Source organism: Bos indicus, chromosome 25 (assembly GCF_029378745.1).
Source record: "Bos indicus isolate NIAB-ARS_2022 breed Sahiwal x Tharparkar chromosome 25, NIAB-ARS_B.indTharparkar_mat_pri_1.0, whole genome shotgun sequence".
Classification (NCBI taxonomy): Eukaryota; Metazoa; Chordata; class Mammalia; order Artiodactyla; family Bovidae; genus Bos; species Bos indicus.
In genome coordinates this window covers 42,943,103-42,967,264 of record NC_091784.1, presented here as the reverse complement: position 1 = coordinate 42,967,264, position 24,162 = coordinate 42,943,103, and the positions used below count along the sequence as shown (strand labels likewise).

General features: G+C 50.6%; 1 protein-coding gene and 1 long non-coding RNA gene across 16 annotated transcripts in view; one reads left to right on the top strand and one right to left on the bottom strand.

The window, feature by feature from the left end:
- Positions 1-173: 173 nt before the first annotated feature.
- Positions 174-4,225, bottom strand: LOC139179798 (uncharacterized). Its single transcript, XR_011564170.1, has 2 exons — positions 2,400-4,225; positions 174-1,508 (listed from the first exon to the last, which is right to left on the bottom strand). It is a non-coding gene; the product is annotated as an uncharacterized lncRNA (long non-coding RNA).
- A 174-nt stretch (positions 4,226-4,399) lies between these two features.
- SUN1 (Sad1 and UNC84 domain containing 1) overlaps positions 4,400-24,162 on the top strand; it is a 46,187-nt gene continuing 26,424 nt past the window's right edge. For 10 of the 15 annotated variants that reach the window (XM_070780363.1, XM_070780361.1, XM_070780360.1 and 7 more), the window contains exons 1-5: positions 4,401-4,522; positions 13,740-13,876; positions 18,016-18,112; positions 21,562-21,711; positions 23,178-23,362. In XM_070780363.1, coding sequence (XP_070636464.1) covers positions 18,036-18,112; positions 21,562-21,711; positions 23,178-23,362 — 412 coding nt within the window. In that variant the 5' untranslated portion in view covers positions 4,401-4,522; positions 13,740-13,876; positions 18,016-18,035. Of the gene's footprint in view, positions 4,523-4,985; positions 7,224-13,739; positions 13,877-14,575; positions 15,700-16,861; positions 16,961-18,015; positions 18,113-21,561; positions 21,712-23,177; positions 23,363-24,162 lie in introns of those variants that run through there. The other 5 variants (XR_011564169.1, XM_070780350.1, XM_070780357.1 and 2 more) reach the window with 5 other exon arrangements.

Here is a 24,162-nt window from a genome sequence, read left to right as displayed (position 1 = left end):
CCCCAAGCAACCGAGCCCGAGCGCCACAACCACGGAGCCTCTGCTCTGGAGCCAGACGCTGCAACCCCTGAAGTCCATGCTCCTCAGAGCCTGCACTCTGCAGCAAGGGGAGCCACCACAATGAGAAGCCCTCAGAGAAACGAAGACCCAACACGGCCAAAAATGAAAATGAATAAAGGTTCCAGGTCAGCTTCCCTCACTGTGATCCTCTCACACTGACTGAAGCATCCCCGCTCCCCATCTAGAAACCAGTGTTTCCACCCGTTTTGGTTTTTTCAGTTCAGTTCAGTCACTCAGTCGTGTCCAAATCTGCGACCCCATGGACTGCAGCACGCCAGGCCTCCCTGTCCATCACCAACTCCCGGAGCGTGCTCAAGCTCATGTCCCTTGAGTCAGTGATGCCACTCAACCATCTCATCCTCTGTCATCCCCTTCTCCTCCTGCCTTCAATCTTTTGCAGCATCAAAGGAGTCACTTCTTCGCATCAGGTGGCCAAAGTATTGAAGTTTCAGCTTCAGCATCAGTCCTTCCAGTCAATATTCAGAACCGATTTCCTTTAGGATGGACTGGTTGGATCTCCTTGGAGTCCAAGGGACTCTCAAGAGTCTTCTCCAACACCACAGTTCAAAAGCATCAATTCTTTGGTGCTCAGCTTTCTTCACAGTCCAACTCTCACATCCATACATGACCACTGGAAAAACCATAGCTTTTCCAGGACTAGATGGACCTTTGTAGGCAAAGTAATGTCTCTGCTTTTTAATATGCTGTCTAGGTTGGTCATAGCTTTTCTTCCAAGGAGCAAGCGTCTTTTAATGTCATGGCTACAGTTACTATCTTCAATGATTTTGGAGCCCCAAAAAATAAAGTCTGACACTGTTTCCACTGATTCCTCATCTATTTGCCATGAAGTGATGGGACCAGATGCCATGATCTTAGTTTTCTGAATGTTGAGCTTTAAGCCAACTTTTTCACTCTCCTCTTTCATCAAGAGGCTCTTTAGTTCTTCTTCACTTTCTGCCATAAGGGTGGTGTCATCTGCATATCTGAGGTTATTGATATTTCCCGCGGCAATCTTGATTCTAGCTTGTGCTTCATCCAGCCCGGCATTTCACATGATGTACTCTGCATATAAGTTAAATAAGCAGGGTGACAATACACAGCCTTGACGTACTCCTTTCCCAATTTGGAACCCGTCTGTTGCTCCATGTCCAGTTCTAACTGTTGTGTCCTGACCTGCAGACAGATTTCTCAGGAGGCAGGTAAGGTAGTCTGGTATTCCCGTCTATTGAAGAATTTTCCACATTTTGTTATGATCCACACAGTCAAAGGCTTTGGCATAATCAATAAAGCAGAAATAGTTGTTTTTCTGGAACTGTCTTGCTTTTTTGATAATCTAGTGGATGTTGGCAATTTGATCTCTGGTTCCTCTGCTTTTCTGAATTGTGAATTCTTGCTCTGTGAGCATAAGACACATGCTCAAACACACGTGTTACACATGGCTCTTCCCCCTGGAATATAGGGGTCAGGTGGGCAGCAAATTTGATTTTCAGTGGTGGATCCCAGCCCCTACTAAGTATGGGACACACAGTAGGCATGCAGAAAACACGTTAAATTAATGCAATCCCAAGGAGAAGGGAGACTGGGAGGAAGCACCCCAGAAGCTGTTTAGGTGGACACACTGGAGACACAGGTGGGTGGGGTGAGCGGGGAAGACTTCTTGGAGGAAGAGGCCTGCAGAGGAAAGCGGAAAGCGGGGGGACAAGGCCAGCACAGCGAGAGCGGAGGACTCCCACGGCCCCCGACAGCGCCCGCGGAGAAGCCTGCTCCAGCGTGGGCCTCGGCTCCGAGGAGCAGCGCTGGGTGCTCTACAGGCCTCTGCAGCTGCGCTGAAGGGCGCAGGGCAGCTGCGGTGCAAGGTGGACTCCCTCACACCCACAGGCTGATAGCCACCAGCCAAAACACAAACTAGAGAAGCCGCCGGGGGGACACAGTCCCTCCAGGGAAGACCTCCAGGCGTGTGCCTGAGTTGGCACCAGGGGCTCTGTCCCCGGTTTCGACCTCCTTCCACCAGGGATCTGTCCCTGGTTCCACAGCCCACCTCCACCAGGTGGAGGAGAAAGGAGCGGAGTCCTGCGTTCCCCCATCGCTGGGGCCTGAGGTGGGGGCTGTCAGCGCTGCTTCTGCCCTCAGAGGCCGCCTGTTTTCTCTTCCACTGTGGAGTGTTTCCGTTGTTTTCAGCTGGGAACATTTTCCTGTCCCCCACCCCTATGCTGCGCTCCCCGCTCCCCAGCCTGGAGGTCTGCCTGGTGAGCATGAGGCTGAGGGCAGTAGGGGCGGGGCCCAGGATGGGAAGCAGGGCCTTCTAGTCTCTCCCTCTGACCTGGCGGGTGGTGGCTTACCTGTCAGGACCCTCAGGATTTTGCGAGCTCCCTTTCATTAGGTACTGGGGGTTCCACAGAGCCCCACCAGCACCTCTTCCCCTCCTTTGGCCTTATGGCATGTGGGTTTGCATCCTTCCCTGTCTGTTGTTGCTGGTGAAATATTTTTTCTTCTTGTAAATTGGCCTCGGTGGTTTTGTAATTATCGGGAGGAAAAAGACGGACGCTGTGGCCTGCCTTCCACGTGGAATCCTTATCCAGTAGTGCCCCGCTGTCTGCACCGGTGTCCGCCAGGGACACCACGCGTGCCACCTGTGAAACCTCGCATCTTCTAGAAGCTGCGCTGAAAACTCAAGAGCAACAGATGGAATTAATTTGATATTATGACAGAGAATGAGATGGTTGGATAGTATCATTGACTCAATGGACATGAGTTTGAGAAAACTCCAGGAGATAATGAAGGACAGGGAAGCCTGGTGCGCTACAGTCCCCGGGGTCCCAAAGAGTTGGACACGACCGAGTGACTGAACAACAGATGTTTTATTTAACCAACATATCCAGAATATTGGGTTTCCCTGGTGGCTCAGTGGTAAAGAATCCACCTGCCAAGCTGGAGACAAGGGTTTGATCCCTGTGTCAGGAAGATTCCCTGGAGAAGGAAATAGCAATCCACTCCAGTACTCTTGCCTGGAGAATCTCATGGACAGAGGAGCCTGGTAGCCTACAGTCTGTGGGGTCACAAAGAGTCAGACTCGACTAAGCGACTAAACAGCAAAATCCAAAATATCACAACTTGACAAATCAGCAATATTTTTAAATGAGATATTTTACCTTCTTTTTCATACTTCAGTCTTCAAAATTCTGTGTGTTTTATACAATGCACAGCTCACCTCAATTTCAACTAGCCACATCTCCAGTGATAGTAATTACATGTGGCTGGTAGCTACTGTGGACAACTGGCAGGCCTAGACTTAATCCAGATACTTAATTCTCCTCAATCCACTCCTCCCCCTGCTTTACACCCCACTCCCGCTCGGCCCTCCCAGGCGACACTCAAAACAAAACACAAAAAACACAACCTTCTCTCCTCTCTCAGCACTGCTCCTACTGACCACCTAACCTGCTTATAAAAAGGCATCTGTAAAATTTATACCGGGGATGTGACTTCCTGCGACCTCACCTAAAGTCACAGCCCCTGTGCTGAGTTAGTAAAACAAGAGAAGCAAAAGGCCATCTTTTCTGTTAGTAAACCCCACACGGACGGCCAGCGAACACTGCATTAGTCCACTGCTATCACTGTAATAAATACGTTCTCATTAAATAGCCCTCGCAACTGGTTTTTTCTTTGCCGCGCTGGAAGTCTTTTCGTGAGAGGGCAATTTGGCAAAGTCTTCTCACCCTCACCCGCTAACCTGCTGGAGCCGCGTTTCCTCTTTTGTAAAGTAGGATAGTAACAGCTTCTTTATCTACCTGGCAAATCGGTTCTGAAACGCAAAGAGATAATAAAAGGTCGGGTTCAGACACCGAAAAACTCCACCGGAGAGTGGCCTGTTGTTATTCGTGGGTGGAGAAGCCTGCAGGCTAGGAAGGCGCACGTGTGCTCCGCAGGCCCAGGGGCAGCGGCCTGAGAGCCCGGTTCCGCCACCGCCCGCCTCGGAGGAGCGCACCTGCGACGCCTAGGGACGCGGGCGGAGCTCGGAGGCCGCACGGGTACGGGGTGTCGGGGCTGGGGGCGCGGAGACAGCCACGCGGCGCGGGGGTGCGGGTCGCAGGGAGGGCGGCCCGGCTGCTCGGAGCCCACACGGACGACTCCCGCGCCCGAGGTCCCGCTCGGCACGAAGACCCTGCGCGCCACCTCGGAGCCCTCTCGCCCCGCCCCGTCCCCGCGCGCGCCGCCCTGGGGGCCCGCCCACCTCCCCGCCCGCGGCTCGGCCTCCGGTGTCGATTGGGTGGGCCCCTAGGGAGGCCGCCTCTGCATTGGCCGAGGAGCTTCCAGAGGCGCGCCCGCGATTGGTGGGCTTCTGCGTTTCTCCCCGGCGCGGCGAGCGATTGGCTGGCAGGGGCACGGTCTCCCGGGCCTGGGCGGTGCAGACAAGGCCTCAGGCGGCGGCGGCGGCGGCGACGGCGAGCGCGGCGCGAGTCAGGTGAGCTGTGGCGGGGCTCGGGGCGGGAGGGCCGGCGCGGTGGGGCCGGGGCCCAGGCGCCCCTCCGGGCGGCGGGGGCAGGGGCGGCCGCGGGCCCCGGCGGGGTCGCCAACGGCCGCGGCCTCCCGTCAGCCCCGCGGACCCCTCGCCCCCTCCTCAGGCGGCGGTCCCCGCGCGCGGGCCGTGCGCGGCGCCGCCGGACCTTCTTCGGGGCCGCCCCCAGGCCGCTCCCCCTCTGGCCGCGTCCCCTCTGCCGCCCCGGGCGCCCCGCGCCTCACCCGGCGCCTCTTCAGCGCCCCGCGCCCGCTCGGCGCCCGCTCCGCGGCCCGCCGCCCCCCGCCCGCCTCCGGCTCGCACGCCCGGCTCGCCGCTCCGGCCCGGGGTCGCGCGTGCCCGCCGCTGCAGGCGGGGGCCGACGTCGGGCGGGCCGGGCCTGGTGCCCGCGCCGGGTCCTCCGTGCCCGGCGCGTCCCCTCGCCCCGCCCTCGCGGCTCCGAAACGTGAGCGCTCCTGCTGTGTTTTCGTCCTTTTCTTCGGACCCTTCAGAGTTCCTTTAAGTCTAAAACGCGGGGTGACTGGGAAGTTCTGGAGAATTTAATTTGCTCGATTTATTTGCTTTGATAGTTTTCTTCCCTCTTTTTTTTCTTTTCTTTTTTTGCCCCTGTGTGTTTGTTTGGAAATGCTACTGTGTTGGGGCATTGGACCTCTTGATTGGTCATCTTTATCTCCTATTTTCCACCGATGTCTTGTTTGACTTTCTAGATTTCGTTAATGTCCTGACTCATTTGTTGAGCGTTTTGTTTTGGTCATCAGATTTTACATTTCCCGGAGGTTTGGTCGTTAACTGTTTTTTCCTCTAAAATTTTGTGTCGTGTTTCTGAATGCCCTGGCGTCTCATTCTCCGTCCATGGCCTAAGTGTTGGCTTGCTTGCGTCCTCCTGTCCTGCAACATGAGGGCATCTGAGAGTGGGACCCTGCCCAGCCCTCGGGGAGCCCCGTGCACCTGCTCTGGTCCTGTCACTGCTGGCTGAGAGGGCGGGTTGGGTTTCCTTGAGCCATACCCAATGTCGCTGCCCTTGGGCCCTTTGATTGGACTTTCTAGAGGTCCAGAGAAGGGCTTCCCAATCTCCTGCCTCATTTTAAGAGTGGAAGACCATGGCTGTGGGCTTTACAAATTAGAGAGGAAATGCTCTCTTATCCCCCGTTTCAGGAAGGCATTCTAGAACTCGACTGCCCTTTACTTGCTGGTCTAGCGAGCCCTTGGTTTTATGCTCCAGTCTTTTCTGGGGGGAGGCAGGAAGGCGATCCATGCCGAGTAGCTAACTGCTTTTTTTTTTTTAAGTTGTAAAAAATACACGTCATAAAATTTCCGCTTTAACCTGTACAACACCTCGCGTTGTTGGTTCGCAGTGTTGTGCAGCCATCACCCCTGTCTAGTTGTAGACCTTTTTTATCATCCCAGATGGAAGCCCGGTACCCACTAGGTGGCCTCTGGCAGCAGCTAAGGTTTTTTTCTGTTTCTGTGAATGTGTCTGCTCTGGACTTTTTTTTTTTTTTTTTTAATACAAATGGATTATTACAGTATGCGACCTTGTGTGTTGACTTCTTTCACTTAGCAGAATGTTTCTGAGGTTTATCCACGTTGTAGAGTGGGTCAGAACTTGGATTCCTCTTTGCAACTGAATAATATTCCATTGTACAAATATATCAATTTGCTTATCCATTCATCTGTTAGTGGGCATTTGAGTTGTTTCCACTTTTTGTCCATTATGAATAATGTTGGTATGAACATTTGTCTACAAATTTTTGTTTGAGCACCTGTTTTCATTTTTGGGGTGTATATCAGTAACTGGGAGTGGAATTGCTGGGTCACATGGTAACTGTATTTAATTTGCAGAGGAACCACCAAACTATTTTCCACAGTAGCTGCACCATTTTACATTCCCACCAACATTGTGCAAGGGTTCCAATTTCTCTACATCCTCTGCAACACTTTTTTTCCATTTTGCATTGTTTTATTATGGCCATCCTAGTACTTGTGAGGTGGTGTGTCAGTTTGATTTTGATTTGCATTTCCATAGTAACTGATGATGATCATCTTTTTATGTATTTGTTGGCCATTTATATGTCTTCTTTCGGGAAGTGTCCATTCTAGTCCTTTGTCCATTTTGTAGTTGGCTTATTTGCCTTTTTGAGTTGTAAGAGTTCTTTACATCTCCTGAATGCTAGACCCTTTCAGATACATGATTTGTGTATACTTTCTTGCATTCTTTGGGTTGTCTCTCCACTCTGTTGATGGTGTCCTTTGATGCACAGGAATTTTACTTGTGATGAAGCCGCATTGATTTTCTCTTCTGTTGCTCACGCTTTTGGTGTCTTATCTGAGAGACTTGACAAATCCAAGGTCGTGGAGGCAAACCTCTATGTTTTTAATCTAAGCGTTTCTAGTTTTAGCTCTGAAATGTAGGCCTTTAATGCATTCTGAGTCAGGTTTTGTATATGGGGTGAGGTAAGGGTCCAGCTTTGCTTGTAGATGTCCAGATGTCCCAACACCACCTGTTGAAGAGACTGCCCTTTCCCTGTTGACTAGCTGGCAGCCCCGTGGCACATCAGTTGACATAAATGTGGGCTTTGTCTCTGGGCTGTTACTTCCGTCCTGTTAGTTTACGTTCTGTCGTCGTGACGGGAACACACGCTTTGAGGTAAGTTTTGGAATTGGAAAATGTGAGTCCTCCAAATTTGTTCTTTTTCAGCATTGCTTTTGGCTGTTTGGGATTCGTTGCAATTCATATGAATTTAAATATAGGCTTTACCATTTACAAAAAAAGCCTTTGCAATTTTGGGAGCACATTGAGTCTGTTCTTGCTCAGGGGAGTATTGTCTGGCTCACACCATTGTCTTCTGGCGCCTGAGTGGGGCTCTCTTTCTGTTCATTTGTGTCTTTCATTTCTTTCAGCAGTGTTTTATCATTTTCAGTGTGCCGGTCTTATACTTTTTTAAACTTACTCAACTAAGTTTGTTACTGTTTTGTTGTTTGTTTTTTTTTTGGTGCTCCAGGTGAGGAACAAACTCACAACCTCTGACTAAATTTGTTACTCTTTTTGTTGCTACTTTAAGAGCAGTTGTTTTCTTAATTTCATTTTTAGATTATTTGTTCATTTTTATTCATTGTTTATTCATTTTTAGATTGTTAATATTGTATATTTCTAGTAAATAGAAATATAACTTATTTTTGTGTCTTGATCTTGTATTGTGCAACTTTAACTTCACTCAGTTTACTAGTTTTAATAGACTTGTGAATTCTTTAAAATTTTTTATAATGCCACCTGTGAATAGAGGCAGTTTTACTTTTGCTTTCTAATTTGGATGCCATCTATTCTTTTTCTTGCCTAATTGCTCTGGCTAGATCCAGTACAATCTTGAATAGCAGTGGAAAAATGGTGTCCTTGTTTTGTTTCTGATTTTAGGGGGAAGTTTTCAGCCTTTCACCGTAGAGTGTGGTGGTAGCTGTGCTGCTGCTGCTAAGTCGCTTCAGTCGTGTCCGACTCTGTCGTGACCCCATAGACAGCAGCCCACCAGGCTCCCCCGTCCCTGGGATTCTCCAGGCAAGAACACTGGAGTGGGTTGCCATTTCCTTCTCCAATGTGTGGAAGTGAAAAGTGAAAGTGAAGTCGCTTAGTCGTGTCCAACTCTTAGCGACCCCATGGACTGCAGCCCACCAGGCTCCTCCATCCATGGGATTTTCCAGGCAAGAGTACTGGAGTGGGGTGCCATTGCCAAATCCCTTTGTCAGATAGAGGAAGTTCTCTTTTCCTAGTTTGTTCAATGTTTTTGTCACGAAGAACTGTTGGATTTTGACAGATGCTTTTCCTGCTCCAGTTGAGATGATCACGTGGTTTTGCCTAATTGCTTCTTAAGCGGACTTTCATTGTTTGGTTCGTCCTGTATTTTGATTCCGCTCTACGTCCTTACTTCCAAGTGTTTACAGGTGTCACCATCTTCAGACTTTTAGGGTTCCATGATGAAAACTGGGCTATTTCTCAGTGTTCCTCATTGAAGCTTATGGTTTCGCTGTTTCTGGCCTGCATGAGTTTTCATTCATCCATCTGTTTTCTAGTTTCCAAGTTTCTTGCTATTGTTTTTCCTCCTGTTCAGTAAACGCCAGGCACTTTTGGTAGCAGTAGTGACAGGATGAAGCCAGCTTCAGCACTGCAACACCTGTCCGTACCTCTATATTTCAAGGGGAGGTGAGAACCCGGACAACTGCAGGGTGTTTCATGGGGCCCACTGTTGACTCAAGCTAAGAGGTCCTGAACACACCCGAAATTTGAGCACCCACATTGGGGTTTGCAGGGCAGTGGGAACGAAACAGTAATTCCAGTCGAGCACATGTGATGTTCCTGTGAATATTTCGGAGAGTAGTTGTGCTCTGTGGTTCCTGCAGGAGGGCCGCAGTATTATCTTCTTGACTGAAAACACCTGTGTTTGCTTCCTCCCTTTTTTCCTAAGTTTGGAACTCGCTGCTATTTTGGACAGCTTAGCCCACTCGATGTCCAGATAGAAGAGACTAGACTGGCTCCATTTGAAACTTTACTTCGTTTGGGCCAAAATAAATTTAGGATAGACAAAGTATAGACCACAGTGGTGCTGTTTATAACCTGCTGTTTGTTATAATCAGTGCTGTAATTTACTGCTCTGTTAAGTGGCCTGTGTGATTCATCGGTCAGTTTTGCAGTTTGAATTGTATCTGTAGTCCTGCTTGTTAGTTGAGTGCTTTGCTTTTCATTTACTGGCAGAGGGGCACTCCATGAACCATTATTGACTGAATTTTAGTTTAGGGACTAAGAACCATGTGACAGATGGTTTTAGATATTTGTGCAGAGTAAAGCTGCAGGGGCGAGACTTGAGTCGTGTGAGAGTAATTAAGCGCAGATCAGTGGCTCCCCGGTGGCGTGAGGGGTTCCCCAGGGCGCACACGGCTTCAAAACAAAAGAGTGCTTTGCCCAGTTGCTTTGCTCTTAGTCATTCTATTTTCTTTGTTTGATCTTTAATATTATTGGAAGATGGGAGCCTTATCTAAAATATGAAAAACATCTATTTAAAGGTTTCTTTACTTGCTGTTTATGCTACAAACCCTTTTAGTACTGGTGAATGCTCACTTTTAGCCTGGTACTTCACATGCAGGAGGACAGAGCATTAAAAAGGGTGATCTCGAAATGGTGTGGATCGAGTGTTTACCTTTATAGTAGCAGTAAAATCCTGTGATTATTGTTTCTGGCTGTTCCCAGTTATAGTTGGAAATGAAGCAGCAGACGCCACAGTTCTGATTAAATGAGGAAACACACGAAGTGCTTCAGGTTAATGAGGAGAAGGAGTGTGGGGACCAGATGTGTGGAGCCGCACTGCTCTTTAGGAGTTCATCCAACACGGGGTAGGGGGGAGCCGAGAGAGGGATGAGGGGAACAAGGAGTGTTTTCAGGTTAAAGGCAAAGCAGTGTGGTAGCAACGACTTCTCCCGTGTCTCTAGGCACCTGTGTGATATTCCTTGGTTCTACGAGTCAGGGTTAGCTCCTACCCTCAGAGAGTTCACGGTCTAGTTGGAGAAAAAGACTCATTAATCAACAGCATATTTCTCCTATGTGGTTAAACACCAGGGAGCTCTAAAATTGGCACATAATTTGGATGCTTCCTGGAGGTGGTCTTTCCGCTATAGCCTGAGGGTGCATAGAAGTTAGCCGGGAGCAGTTGGGGTGGCAGGAGACCAAGGGAGTGGGAATCAGGATCAGGAGGGCATCCCAGACAAGAGAAGGGCACTGGAGCTGTACGTAAACGGAGCAGAGGGAGAGGGCTACCTGGGACCAGGCTCTCAGTGAAGCTGTGATGTGGGTGGTGGGAGATGGAGCCCTGGACAGGGGTCTCGTTTGTAGGTGCTGGAAGCCATGGGATCTGAAGGGAAGGAGATGGTTGAATCTCTTTTCGGACCATTCTGGCAGTTTTCTGGCTTGAGAAGGCAAGACTGCTTAGGGGGAAATTAGGGGTGCTCGCTCCCAGGAAGCCAGCGAGAGATGGTCGGGGGGCGGAGGACTGGCCCAAGGGAGGGTACCGCTGTTCCAGGGGGGCGGTGGTTGCTCCCCTTGAATTCAGTGGGTGACGTGCAGAAGTAGAATCAGATGCCTCCCTCAGGTATACAAAGAAGCAACAGATGGACTAGATGAGTTAAAAATGGCGGAAAGTGCGGAGGTCAGATCTGCGTGGGCAGCAGAACCCATGACAGCCTGTCCCGGGCTCTGGGTTAGGAAGGCCTTCCAGGGGAGGGCTGAGCCTGGGCCGATCACACACATCTGTTCAGCAACAGACGGGGCCAGCCCAGGCATGCCACCTAACTCCTGTGCAACGGGGAGAAAGAGACAAGCCGCCTGCAGGATGAGACAGAGGGCTTTCGCCTGCCAGAGTGGCCTCTGGTGTCCTGAGGAGCCCCATGGGGTGTGGGGGCCCCGGATCACCACCCGGCGTTGTCCCGGAAGGCCCTCCGTCACTCGCTGTCACCAAACTCTTTCCAGGGGAGGTGCCGGGCACATCTCTTCTGACCGCACCGCTGGAAGGAAAGTCAGTGCAGTCTGGGTCTGAGAACTGTGGGGTCATGTTTTCTGTCTTCTAAGAAGAAAAACCCTTTACAGTAACGGGCAGAAAGTGAGCTGCCTTTGCTGAAACACTGAGGCAGATCTCCCTGTGAGAGGAAGCACAGGCTTTATTAAAACCATCGAGTGCATATCACTGGGAGATGGAAGCAGGTGATAATGCATCTTCACATAGGAGGAGTCATTTCCCCGAAAACTCCGCTATTATGTAAACAAAGCTATCTAGCCTGCCTCTTTTCCTATTTCATCATTTCTGAAAAAAGAAACCTCAGATCTTGGCTGGAAGCTGTCAGTACAGAGTTGCTGCTGGTAATACCCGACTCCTGTTGGGTGCTCCCACCCTCCAGCCAGATGGCGCTGGGCAGGTGGGGTGGTGACGGGCCGAGGCCTGCCGCAGGGCGGGGGCCAGGCTCCCACCGCTGAGCGAGAACCCCAGGTCTGGCCGCCTCACACCGCTTCACAGATGGAGACCAGCCTTCTTTTTCTTTTTGAAAATAATAGTTACTGGGTTAATTGTTTAAGTTGTAAGACCAAAACCTACTCCTTATTTATTTTTTAAAACCTTTTTATTTTGTACTGGAATTTAGTTGATTAACAGTGTTGTGTTTCGGGTGTACAGCAAAGTGACTCAGTTATACGTGTATTATCACCTATTCTTTTAAAAGGAAACGTGAGCAGGCCCAGGCAGGGTAGTCTCATTCTCTGTAATTTACAATTAAATTTAGTGTAGTATTTTTCTTGAAGTTTTAAAAATACATTCAAGTATATATATAAAACATACAATGTTCTGTGAAGGTCTTTCACATATTTTTAGGTTATACTCATTTGTTTCTGATTCGCTGTTTTAAATAACGAGATCATTTTTTAAGTATTCTAGTATAAACCATAGTTTTCCATAAACTAGCAGTGTTTTGCCTCCTTAAAATGAAAACAGGTAGGTAATGCCAATTCCTGTTTATTATGTTGTGGAAGTAATTACATTGAACATGATATTTGGAAAACAATAATGTCTAAGCCAGTTTATGTTTATTTCTAATCTGTAGGGAAATATAACTAATATTTTTAGTCTCTGTGTTAGGAGTTTTAACAGGATTAAATCTGAGCAAAGTGATTATGTTCAAGTAGAGTACTCTTGGGAAGAAGGCAATGGCACCCCACTCTAGTACTCTTGCCTGGAGAATCCCATGGACGGAGGAGCCTGGTGGGCTGCAGTCCTTGGGGTCTCGAAGAGTCGGACATGACTGAGCAACTTCCCTTTCACTTTTCACTTTCATGCATTGGAGAAGGAAATGGCAACCCACTCCAGTGTTCTTGCTTGGAGAATCCCAGAGATGGGGGAGCCTGGTGGGCTGCCGTCTGTGGGGTCGCACAGGGTCGGACACGACTGAAGCGACTTAGCAGCAGAGTACTCAGGGCTTCCCAGGCAGTCAGTGGTTAAGCCCACTGCAGGGGGCGCGAGTTCAGTCCCTGGTCAGGGAACCAAGATCCCACGTGCCCTGCGGTGAGGCCAAAATCACCAATAAGATACAGTACTGATTTTTTTTAAATCACTATAGTACTAATTTTTAAAGGGCACCTCTGAATTTTAGTTTTAAAATTCTTCTGTACAAGGCATGTGATAAAGAAGCACCGGATTGCCCAGGTGCACGCTGACAGCCAAGCCCTGGGTGGTGAAGGGTTGGTGGGAGTGAGGCTGGGCCTCGTGTGCGGGTGCGAGGGCCAGGGCGGGCAGTGCAGCCTCCGCCTCAGCTCAGCTCAGGGCCTCGGACACGGCCTGCGCCCAAAGAGGGGAGGGCAGTCCAGCGCCTCTGGCGTCCCCTTGGACGGCCGCGCTTCCTGAGGGCGAGGTGCGGTGCTCACAGGGGACTCCGGTGGGGGCTGACAGGGCAGCTGTGTTGTTCCCGAGGATTTGTGCAGGGAAGCCATGTCAGCCTGTGTCCGTCGGGCTCACTTCTGGGCTGAGCCCACTTGGTCAGCAGCCCCATCAGTTCTTAGAAACCTTGATAAACACAGTGCCTTTGGAGCACATTCTGATGGTCTTAGGCATGGTTTAGTAAAAAGTATCTACTAGATGATCGTGCTTGCAGTTTGTAATAATGAGAAGAAATGCTCCGACCAGTTTCACAGTTTGATTTTTTTTCTAGTTTTATTTTAGAACTGATAGCATTTCTTAAGAAAATATTTTGTGCTAATTTATTTCAGGGCTATTAACAGTTTTATTTTCTTTCTTTGGTATTGCCATTTGCTTCAGTCTATTTTCAACCATGTGACTTGTAATTTTTAATATTTTTCGGGCATGTTTTCTAAATTGTTATTAGATGAGTACAAATATTCTAAATAGTAGAGATTCAAATTATATGTCCTGGTAGAACTAAAATTCACTTTTGACCAAAACATTCAAGAACAAAAACTGAACTTTGTATTTCATGTCTCCCACATGGTGTAAATATTGCAGTGTGCCCTGGGCCAGGGGAGAGCATTACAGGGGAAGCCAAGTGTCACCGATGAGGCATCTTAACTCATACTTGAAAGCCCCGCTAGGATCTACATGTTGGTAAAGACGCTTGTTTGATTTCCTAGGTTTGAGACCAGCGTCTGCAGTCTAGACAGAGGACCTCCTTTTGCCCGTGCGGGCTGGCCTACGTGTGTGGCCGTTGGGACAGGAGCAGAGGGCGACACCTGAGCTCCCTTCTCCATTCCGGGCTGCGTCTGCCGAGGTGAGCGCTGCACCCCCCTCCCCCGCCGCCTCCACTCAGACGGCAGCTCAAGGGAGCACCCCCTCCCTCCCCCCACGCTAGCCTGCTGGGCCTGCAGGTGCCCTGGCGTGAGCCGGCTCCACTGTGCGCCCCCCGTGTCCACAATTGGGGCTCAGAGGACACGTGGCCGTGCAGAGGTCAGCCCGGTGGTGACAGCTTTGGGAGAAGGGTGTGGCCTGAGAGACTAGAGAAGTGGGGACAGTGCAGCCTGTTCCTCATGAACACACACATTTGCAAAATGTTGACTTGGAATTCTTTTCAGCATTTTCTGATGCTGATGAAAACATTTTCAATTCATTATTTCACTTGCTCTTTCTGTACTGCTCAGATTATAAATGCAAATCTGATCTCCCTCAAGTCACAGGCTGAGGCCACCTTCAGGCCCTGCTGCAAGTGGGAAGACTCTAAGGTTACACTCAGGCTTGAAGTAGCGATGGTGTAAGAGGAGCCTTGAGCGGCTCTGGGGACACGCCAAGCCTTGCAGCAGGGAGACCGCTGCTGGGGGTCCTGCTGAGCTGAGGCTGGGCTGGCCTTCCTGCCTGCTGGCTCCCGTGTGGCCATCTGAGCTGCCATCGGGCTTTCTCTTTCACTGAGGCCGGGGTGAGTGACTCTTCCATCTCGGGGATTGTTAACTCAGAAGACAAAGGGAAAAATCCTTCTTTAAAAAACAAAACAGACTTTGTAACTGTATTCCACAAAATAATTAAAGCTTACTTGTTGAGTATTTGCCATGTGTCAGGCATCGCCTTACATGTATCGTTTAATTCTCTTTTGCTTTACTTTATTCTGTAATTTTATCTAATGTTCGTGTTTTATGAAAAGAACTAGAGATTAATTTTAGCGTGTTGTGAACCCACATCATGATGTGTCCAGGGAGGCAGAGTGAGGCAGCAGGGGTGGCAGAGGAGAAGCTGGGTGTGCAGAGGAGCAGCAGCCTCTGTGCCCCGTGACGCGTCCGCACTGAGCTCAGGGGAGCACGCCTCACCCCTTGCAGCGCGTTTCTGAGTCGAGCTTGGTGCGGCCTCTGTACCCACCTGTCGCTTTGGAAGGATCTGCGTGGAGAGGGGTTTTCTGGGCGCTGGAGGCAGTCAAGCCAGGGCGGCATTTCCCTGGGCCGCAGGTCTGATTAGTCAGGGCTGGGTTCTGCAGATGATGTTACGTGTGTGTACTAAACACAAAGTCTGTGTGCCTACAGGAGTGAAGTCGGAATGAGTAGGGAAAAGTAAGAGCCCTGACCACAGGTTCCCGTTCCTTCCACCCTTGTGGCCGTGAGGTCCGACCGGCTCGGGCCAAGACCTCTCTCCTCCGTCCCCCGCCTGCCTCTCCTCCAGGCCACGGCTGGTCTCCCTAGAGCTGTGGGTGTCCACACCAGCGCTCTCACGGTGTTACCCTCGGGCGTTCCATTACGTCTGAAGCTCCCCTCATGAAACGTTTAGCCAGAAGCCTTCCCCGGGCCCGGCACCCAGCCTGTGTCTGTGCTCTCGCCCGGAGGACGTTTGCTCGGTCACTCTGCTGTAACCCTATCCTGCTCGTGGTAGGAAACTCGTCTGATGGCCAGTAGCTGCACTTGGTTCTTGGATAGAGTTTTATTTCAGAGACAAGAAGTCCCCTTTCTTTCTGAGCTGTGGCAGAAGACCTCTGTTAAGGCTGACAAGGGTGGCATCACTCAGCTTCCTCTGTCTCAGCGATCGGAAGAACCAGGCTTCGGAAGAACCAGGCTGAGTGGTGAGCTTGCAGCTGGTCCTTGCCCCTGACAGCTTTGGAAACACTGTTATCATTAGAAAGTAAGCTCTCTTTTAGATAGGTGAAAATGTGAGAACGTGTTGATGTAACTTTTTTAAAATAAAAAGGCTGTACTAGGCAGACACCAGGGACCTATTGTATAGCAAAGGGGACTGTATTCAATATCGTGTAATAACCTATCGTGGAAAAGGATGAAAAATACTTTGTGTGTATGTGTTTTAAGTATATATATGTTTGTACGTATGTATAACTGAATTACTTTGCTATATACCTGAAATCTTGTAAATCAAGTATACTTCAATTAAATGAAATTAGAAAGTATTATAGATAAATTGCAAATAGCATAAAGTAAAAAGGCTATCAGTTCTCCTAGTGGCCTCCTCCCCAGGCTCTTCTGTGCTGAGTCACGGGCTGGCCCTCCTTGCAGCCCTTCAGTGGCCTTGCCTGGAGCACTGCCGCCGCTCTCGCAGCTTCCTGAATATGAGGAGCCGTTGCAGGCGGCCAGTCAGCTCGTGGCAGAGCTCAGGTCAAAGCCCAGACCCGTCGGAGTCCAGCCCTGGTCTCAGCCAGGCGCTCTGATGTCTGCACGTCGTCGTCATGATACTTCAGTGCCGCTTGGCTTTCGGCCACCTGCCACTTGGTCATTTATAACTTTGCATACGACTTTGTGTGAACGGATCCAAATACTCAGTCCTCTAGGATGCGTTGAATACGAGTTGTAGAGACGTTGGTCAAAATCAGCTGCAGCAGGGCTTCCTTGGTGGCTCTGTGGTGGAGACTCCACCTGCCAAAGCAGGAAACACAGGTCCAAGCCCTTATCCCGGCACCGAGGAGCAACCATGCCCACGCGCCTCAGCTCTGGGCCTGGGCGCCCGAGACCCTGCTCCACGCACAGCGAGAGAAGCCGCTGCGGTGAGAAGCCTGTGCCAACTGCAGCGAGAGTAGCCCCTGCTCACTGCAACTGGAGGAAAGCCTTGCAGCAGCGAAGACCAGCACAGCCATAAATAAATAAAATAATTTTTATAAAGGTACAGGATTGGAAATGATGAAATAAAACTGTCATTAAAACAAAAGCAGCAGCGAGAACAGCTTTAACATGGGGTGGTACTGAGGGGGTGGTAGACAGCGACGTGAAAGGCCGCCTGGGGAGGGAAGCTGGGGCTGGGAGCAGCTGCCCTGCTGGTGCTCCTCTGGTTGCCTCCGGCAGAGCCATTGTTACCCTCCGCTGGGTGTGGCCCCGCCTGCGGAACCCGCACCGAACCTGAGCTCCGCTGCCGGTGGGACGCAGGGAGGCCCGGGCAGGTACTGAACACATATGTGGGCTCAGCGTCAGTTACTGCTCTTTGCAGCGGGAGCTCCAGGTGTCTATTAATAGAGTGAATTGTCCTTGTCTGGCACGTGTGCTGCCTGGGCGGATGAGCCAGGTCCCCAGTAGGAGCGGGGCAGTGTCGAAATTAGTAGTCACGGTGACAGTCTTAACATGTAAACAGTGGTGTTTGTTTCTATGGGAACGTAGTTTTTAAAAGTCTACCGGGATTGTTTAAAAGAATATGGGGTGAATTTAAGTACTTTTGGCTTAGTTTATAGAAATCAGTTGTTTATGCGTGATTGTTTTTTTGTCCAGGTTTATTTCCCTTGGTTTTTGAGCAGCAGATTAAGATTCATGTTACTCCTGTGAGGGTGTGGTAGTGTTTTTTGTTTTTTTTTTGAAGTGTGTATTTTTAGACAGAGGAAAATTTGAGTCATTTCAAAGAAATCTAGATGACAGCCTTGAAAACAATATGTTCAAAACTTTTTAATTTAAAAATAATCTTTGTTTTTCTTTGCGGAAAAATAAAAGGGTAACCAGAGCTTGTAGCTTCTCTCTTACTCAGCCTGCAGTCTTCTGATTCTGAGGCACTTGTATAATTAAAAACTTCACTTTCGAGGAATGCATGGGGGTGATCTTGACCATGGAGCAAGAGTCAGTGCTGTTCTACTTAATAACAACAAAAATTTATTCCCAAGGCGTGAGAATGTTTTGAAACCTTCACGAATTTTAAAAATATGCTCTGAAGAGGGTTCTGAGCTACTCTCTCTATTCTCTTCATTTTCAGTCAGTCGGTCTAGGGTTTCCCCCTTTGCTTTTGTAGATTTACCATTTTAGGGAACTCAGTCTGACAACGAACTACACCCTGGACTTGGAGCCATGAGAAAACTTGTCTCCTTTGCTTAAAAGGAAAAAACCAATCCTGCTTTCACTTCTCACTGGCCTGTTTGATCAAAGTGCTGGTGGCAGCGCTTTAGTCCGTTGCTACAGGGCTCCTCTGTGTGTCCCAGCCTTTAACAGCCTGTGTTGCTTTTCCCACTCTCTGCAGTATGCTTTGAGACCGTGAACATGGACTTTTCTCGGCTCCACACGTACACTCCTCCCCAGTGTGTGCCTGAGAACACCGGCTACACGTATGCACTCAGGTGAGCTGCACGCGTGCGCGGTCTCGAATGCCGTGGGCTGCTGTGGCTCTTACACACTTGGACCCAGCTGCTTTGTATTGAAAGTGAAAATGTCTGTGAACTGTATGTTATGCTCTGGTTTTACAAAACTGCTAAACTGACATGGAAACTATGAGGGTTTTTTTGAAAACCAAACGTTTCTGATGACTCAGTGATTCGTCACTGCAAATGACTGTTTTAGCCTCCACCCAGGTGGCTGTGGTCTCAAGAGCACATCCGTGTGGTTATGTTGGGGTTTGTGATTTATGTTGATGGCTGAGCAGTTTAAAGTTAACAGAAGTAACCTGGAAAGTGATTTGCCTTTGAGAGGAGGCACCCTGAGCAGAGTCTTGGTGAAGCCTCGGTTTCTGGAGCACGGCTTCTGGCAGATGCAGTGCTGAGTCTCCTGGTTTTATTTGTATTGTGATTTCGTGCTGCGACTGGAAGTCTGAGTCTTAAGAGGTGTTGACTTGCTCTTTGCTTTTCTAGTTTACCAGGTAGAAAGGACGGTTGAGATGAAACTTAAATATGGTAAAGTTATGGGCCAGTGACAAAGGGCCGATGTTCCTAGGTTGGTGAGGATTTGATTAGCAGACAGAAAACCCTTTGTATCCCGGCAAGGTGCTCAGAGCACACAAGGAGGATGCTGTCAGTTTCACCATGGCTTGTCTTCTAAGAATTAAAAATGTGATCGAAACTTAAAATTGGAAGATACTTTAAGAAGCATACTTCGTAGCAGCATTAGTCAAGCCTGGTAGTTAATGACTTGAGTTTCTAGTCACAAGTTTAGATCGTGTCATGCTTTTCCATAGTAACGCACTGTTTTTATGGAAAGTCCATAGTATTTTAGAACGAAATGAGTGGGCCAACTCAAGTAAAGCTCTTCCTTATTCTGTATTTGTGGAGCATAAAAATAATTCTTGGTAATTTATTTTTAATTTTTATAACTCATTTAATTTTGTTTTTATAGTCTTTTATCTGTTTTCATGGTCCGTTTTTAAGCATCCCTTTCCCTGGAGCTCCCCCGCGGGAGAGCAGCACTCTGTTTCAGTCAGGGCACTGTAGCAGGGCCATGGGCTGGGTGAGGACTGGAGTGGGAAAGGCAGGTGAGCTGAGGTGTGTTGGGAGGTGGGGCTCTTGGTGGGGCGGTATCAGCAAAGGGTTTCCACCCGGAGGGGTGGGACCAGGTTTGTGCGGGTCTTGAGGATGGGGACGGTGCTCTGCAGAGCCTGGCAGAGACTTCATGGGGGCAGGGCTCGGGCAGTGCTGGGCAGGGGGTGAGGTTTGGGAGGGACACTGGAGGCCTTGTGGTTGACGGGAGGAAGGGGACGAGGGAGGGGCAGGGGTGACTTCGCAGCCTGGGACGGCACAGGAGGAGCGCCTGAGAGAGGACCCATTCATGGGAGGGTGTGTGAGACTCAGGCTCAAGAGCTCTATGGGCGGCAGGCACCATCTGGCCCTCAGCCAGCCCAGATGGAAACCCCAGTGCCCTGGGGGTCAAGGCCCGCATCTCGGAAGAGGAAGTTGGTGGAGGGGTGTAGGTCCACATCTACATGGTGAATTCTGACTTGAAATAATCACAGTTTTCATTTAAGAAAATTATGTAAAGTAATTTTGGAAGAAAAGTAATAACTATATTTTGTATTAAGATTACGTTGAGCTTAGCATCCTCTCTATTCAGTGTGGGTTAGTGTAGCCTCCACTCCAGCCTCTAAAGTTAAGAACCTTTTCCTTAAGTTATAGGTGATGCCTCAGATAGATACAGCAACTTGAAGCTATTTGTACTGATTTTCTGTTGGTTTAACATTTTTCAGTGTCAGACCTAAAGCTCACCAGTGGGCTTCCCTGGTGGCTCAAATGGTAAAAAATTTGCCTGCATTGCGTGAGTCCTGGGTTCAATCCCTGGTTTGGGAAGATCCCCTGGAGAAGGAAATGGCAACCTACTCCATCCAGTATTCTTGCCTGGGAAATCCCATGGACAGAGGAACCTGGTGGGCATCAGTCCATGGGGTCGCAAAGAGTTGGACACGACTGAGCGACTAAGCACAGTGTCAGATCTAAGTTTACGCTGAGCTTGATTCTGAAAATTTTTTTGTGATTGTATTTCTTTATTCCTGGCTGTGCTGGGTCTCTGGCTGCACGGGCTTTTCTCTAGCTGTGGAGGGTGGGGCTGCTCTGTAGTCGTGATGTGCAAGTTTCTCACTGGCTGGCTTCTCCTGTGAAACACGGGCTCTGAGGCATACGGCTTTAGGAGTTGCAGCTGGCTGTGACTCCCAGGCTCTAGAGCACAGGCTCAGTAGTCTGGTGCAGGGGCTTAGTTGCTCCGTGGCACATGGGATCTTTCGGATCAGGGATCCAAACGTGTTTCCTGCATTGGCAGGCAAATTCTTTACCACTGAGCCACCAGGGGCGCCTCTGGAAATATTTTTATAATATAAAGTAAATTGCAGAAATGTAAAGTCCATTTACTTTACTCAGATGCTCCCGGATGTCCACACCCTTGGTCCTGGGGTCTGCTGTCTTGACTGGGCCTGTTCTGCTGCCTTCTGGACATGCCCCCAGGTGTCCCCAGAGTCTCCACCTCCTGCAGATTAACCACTGGGCCTGCCCAGGGCCTCCGGGGAGCAGGTCCCCCTCTAGCTTCCAGGAGGCCTTTGTTTGCACCCGGGCCCAAGTTCATGCAGCCCCACCCTGTGCCTTGTGCTGCGATTGACTTTTCCCCGGCTTTGCTCCCGGTGGCAGCTGTGGCCTCTCCCTCACCTTCCTCCTTCCTGCCGGGGTGTGAGCTCACCTCCTGGAGGTGTGGAGTCCTCACTGTCCTGCCCAGTGGCTGGACTGTCTGTAGGGCCCCCGCCCCAACGGGGCACTGAGCAGGTTCTCCACTCCTGTTTCCGGATCTGGGAAGCTTGCTGACAGCGCAGAAAGACCTGTGCTTTGGTTTAAGGTAATTACATGGAAGTGGGTTTTCTTTGTACCGTTCGTCTCTGGACCTAACGGTGAGTTAGAAGCAAAGTGGCGCTGGTGGCTCCGTACTGGCTTTTCCTCTCCTCCTGTTTGATTATTCAGCAGCTTCCTGGGCTCCCTGTCTCAATATCTGCATTATCAGGCAGGGTCTGCTGTTAACAGTAAAGGTTGTAGTCTTCTGACAGGGTTGACTTCGTGGCCATGGTGAGGTGCAGTGACCAGCGCCTCTCTCGCACTTCGCGAACCGGCCCTAGGCCTGAACCCCAGGCAGGGGCTGCGGTCAGAGCCCGTGGAGGGCGTGTCAGCCGCGGGCCGAGTTGGTCCCAGCTTGCTTTTGCTTTGTAGGAAAAGCTTCACGTCCTAATGGCTGTTTTTAAAAATTCACACCAGCTTGCACGTTCTGCTAGTTTGTTTTCAAAGTGGGGCTGTAATCGGTGTTTATCTCTGACGAGGTCTTTTCCTTCTAGTTCAAGTTATTCTTCTGATGCTCTGGATTTCGAGACTGAACACAAGTTGGATCCTGTATTTGATTCTCCGAGAATGTCCCGCCGCAGCCTGCGCCTGGTCACCACAGCCCGCGCGGCGGGGGACGGCCCCGCTGGGGACGGCGCGGCCAGGTGAGTGAGATGGGGACCGGCGCTCCGCGCTCTGGCCTGCAGACCCTCGCTGCTGGCGGTTTACCACTGCGCGTGCACACAGGTGCTCACGTGGCTGCAGCTCTGCTGGGGACCAGGCTGACACCAGGGCTGGGCTGTGCGGGTTGTCTGGCGTTGGTCTAGACGGCGAGGACACCCCTGCTTGCGGGCAGTGTTCCCCCTCGTCCGCGTGCGGGCTCGCAGTGGGGAGGGAGGCCTGCCGCCCGTCACGCGGCCCTGCGGCATCTGTGTCGTCAGTGCTTTCAGCCTGTCTGTAAACTGTGTGGACCGACAGGCACACGCCTGAGTTTGGATCTTTACCTTGTTGACTTGATTTCGGGTCGCTCCAGACGCTTGTCGCTTACTTGTGCACAAGGAGTGTGCGATCCCTGTGCCGTTTAGAGATGAAGGAAAGCAGCAGCTCTGCTGTGGCGTTGTTCGTGTTAGAGCGAGGGGTGGGACTGCTGACTGAGAGAGGATGGGCCTCTGGGCTGACAGCAGGGCTGGGCATGGGCGTCTGTGGCACTGCCTCCCCGTCCACAGGACACACTCGCACACTCTGCCCCCTGCGGCCACGCGGGGCTCACACTGGTGTGCCTGTGGGCACCCTGGTTCTGACAATCTGCTGCTCTGTGCCCGGGACTCCAGGACCAGGTTTCCTGGGGTGTGTGTTCGTGGGGCCTTCCTGTCTCTGCTCCGTCCCTGGAGTGCAGGGGAAGGAGCTTGTCTTCATGGGCTTCCTGTCTATCGTCGCAGTGAGTCCAGTGCAGAAAGGATGTGGTGACAGCCTCTCCTCGGTGCGCTGGACGCGATTCCATCTTTACTGTGACTGAGAAACTGCAGGATGTGCCTGTGGTGCCGTGACTTGTTTTTTAAGTTTGAACCCCTTTTGGGTCATGAAGTAAAAGTCGCCCAGTGGTGTCTGACTCTTTGAGAGCCCATGGACTATAGAGTTCATGGAATGCTCCAGGCCAGAACACTGGAATGGGTAGCCTTCCCTTTTTCAGGGGATCTTCCCAACCCTGGGATCGAACCCAGGTCTCCCACATTACATACAGACGGATTCTTTACCAGCAAAACCACAAGGGAAGCCCAAGAATACTGGAGTGGGTAGCCTTTCCCTCCTCCAGGGGATCTTCCAGACCCAAGAATCAAACTGGGGTCTCCTGCATTGCAGGAAGATTCTTTACCAACTGAGCTATCGGGGTCATGGGCTCCTAAGTAATCTGAAAACTACCTGTGCTTACAATTTGCAAAGGAGTTATCGGAGCCCAGCTTAGTTCCTATTTTAGATTAATAGGTGTCTTACTATATAGCAGGAAGGACGTAAGAGAATGTTACTTTAACAACACTTCATTGTCAGGCAAAGATTTTGTGTTGGTAAAACGCAATCATTTGTATTTGCCAGACAGAGTTTGTAGACTTGTTCCTCACTGTTTCTTTCTTAGACTAACCAAACAGCGCAGCAGCGCACACAGGTCGGCATTTAGCATCCACCACAGCTCAAGGAAGGTCCTGTCCTCGGCTGTCAGCCATGGCGGCTCGGGCACCGTGCAGGCCTCGGCCTGTCTGCGGCCTCCTGTGCTGGATGAGTCTCTGATCCGTGAGCAGACCAAAGTGGACCACTTCTGGGGTGAGTTGTCTCTGGTGATGTCTCCAGTTGTCCTGAGAAGAAGGGGTGTTGTGGCCAGTTTGTCGCTTTGCCCCTTCCTGGTGGGGGCAGCCCAGGGAACATTTGAGGCCTTCCTCTGAATCAGATTGGAAATGCCAGGAAACCAGCTCCCTTGGCCAAGCGCATGTCCTGCTGCAGAAGGTGGCATGGAGGGCTCGGGCCAGGCTCATGACCATCTGATGCAGGACTTCTGTGCAGTGTTGACGCGCAGTCACTGGTAAACTCAGCAGCGTGGTTTCAGGTTCTGGGCCGCAGTTTCTGACTCCTCGGAAAGCACCTGGTGAAGACAGACCGACTCCAGAGACGATGTGGCTGTGACCTGATCCCCTGAGTGGTAGCAGCGCGCCCCATCCTCACTGCAGAGGATGCAACGGCCGCAGGGCCCGTGGCTTTGGGGGGCCGAGAGCTGCAGTGTCTCCTTGACGTTCAGGCTGCCCCTTTGAGGAGATGTGGAGATCAGATCGGCTCTAAAAATAGCCTGTGCTGGTCTGGGGAGGCCTCGCGCGCATGTTGGTTTTGTTTTGCTCACCAGCGGAGTAGCACTTGGGCAGCAGAGAGGCGAGTGCCTGCTCCTCCACTCACAGGGGTGTGTGAGCATGTGAGACAGGGGCGTGTGAGCATGTGAGACGGGGGTGGGGGGGGGTGTGAGCATGTGGGGAGGGGGGCGTGACTGTGAGACGGGGGCGTGTGACTGTGAGACGTCAGTGTGTGAACATGTGAGATGGGGATGTGTGACTGTGAGATGGGGGGTGTGTGTGAGC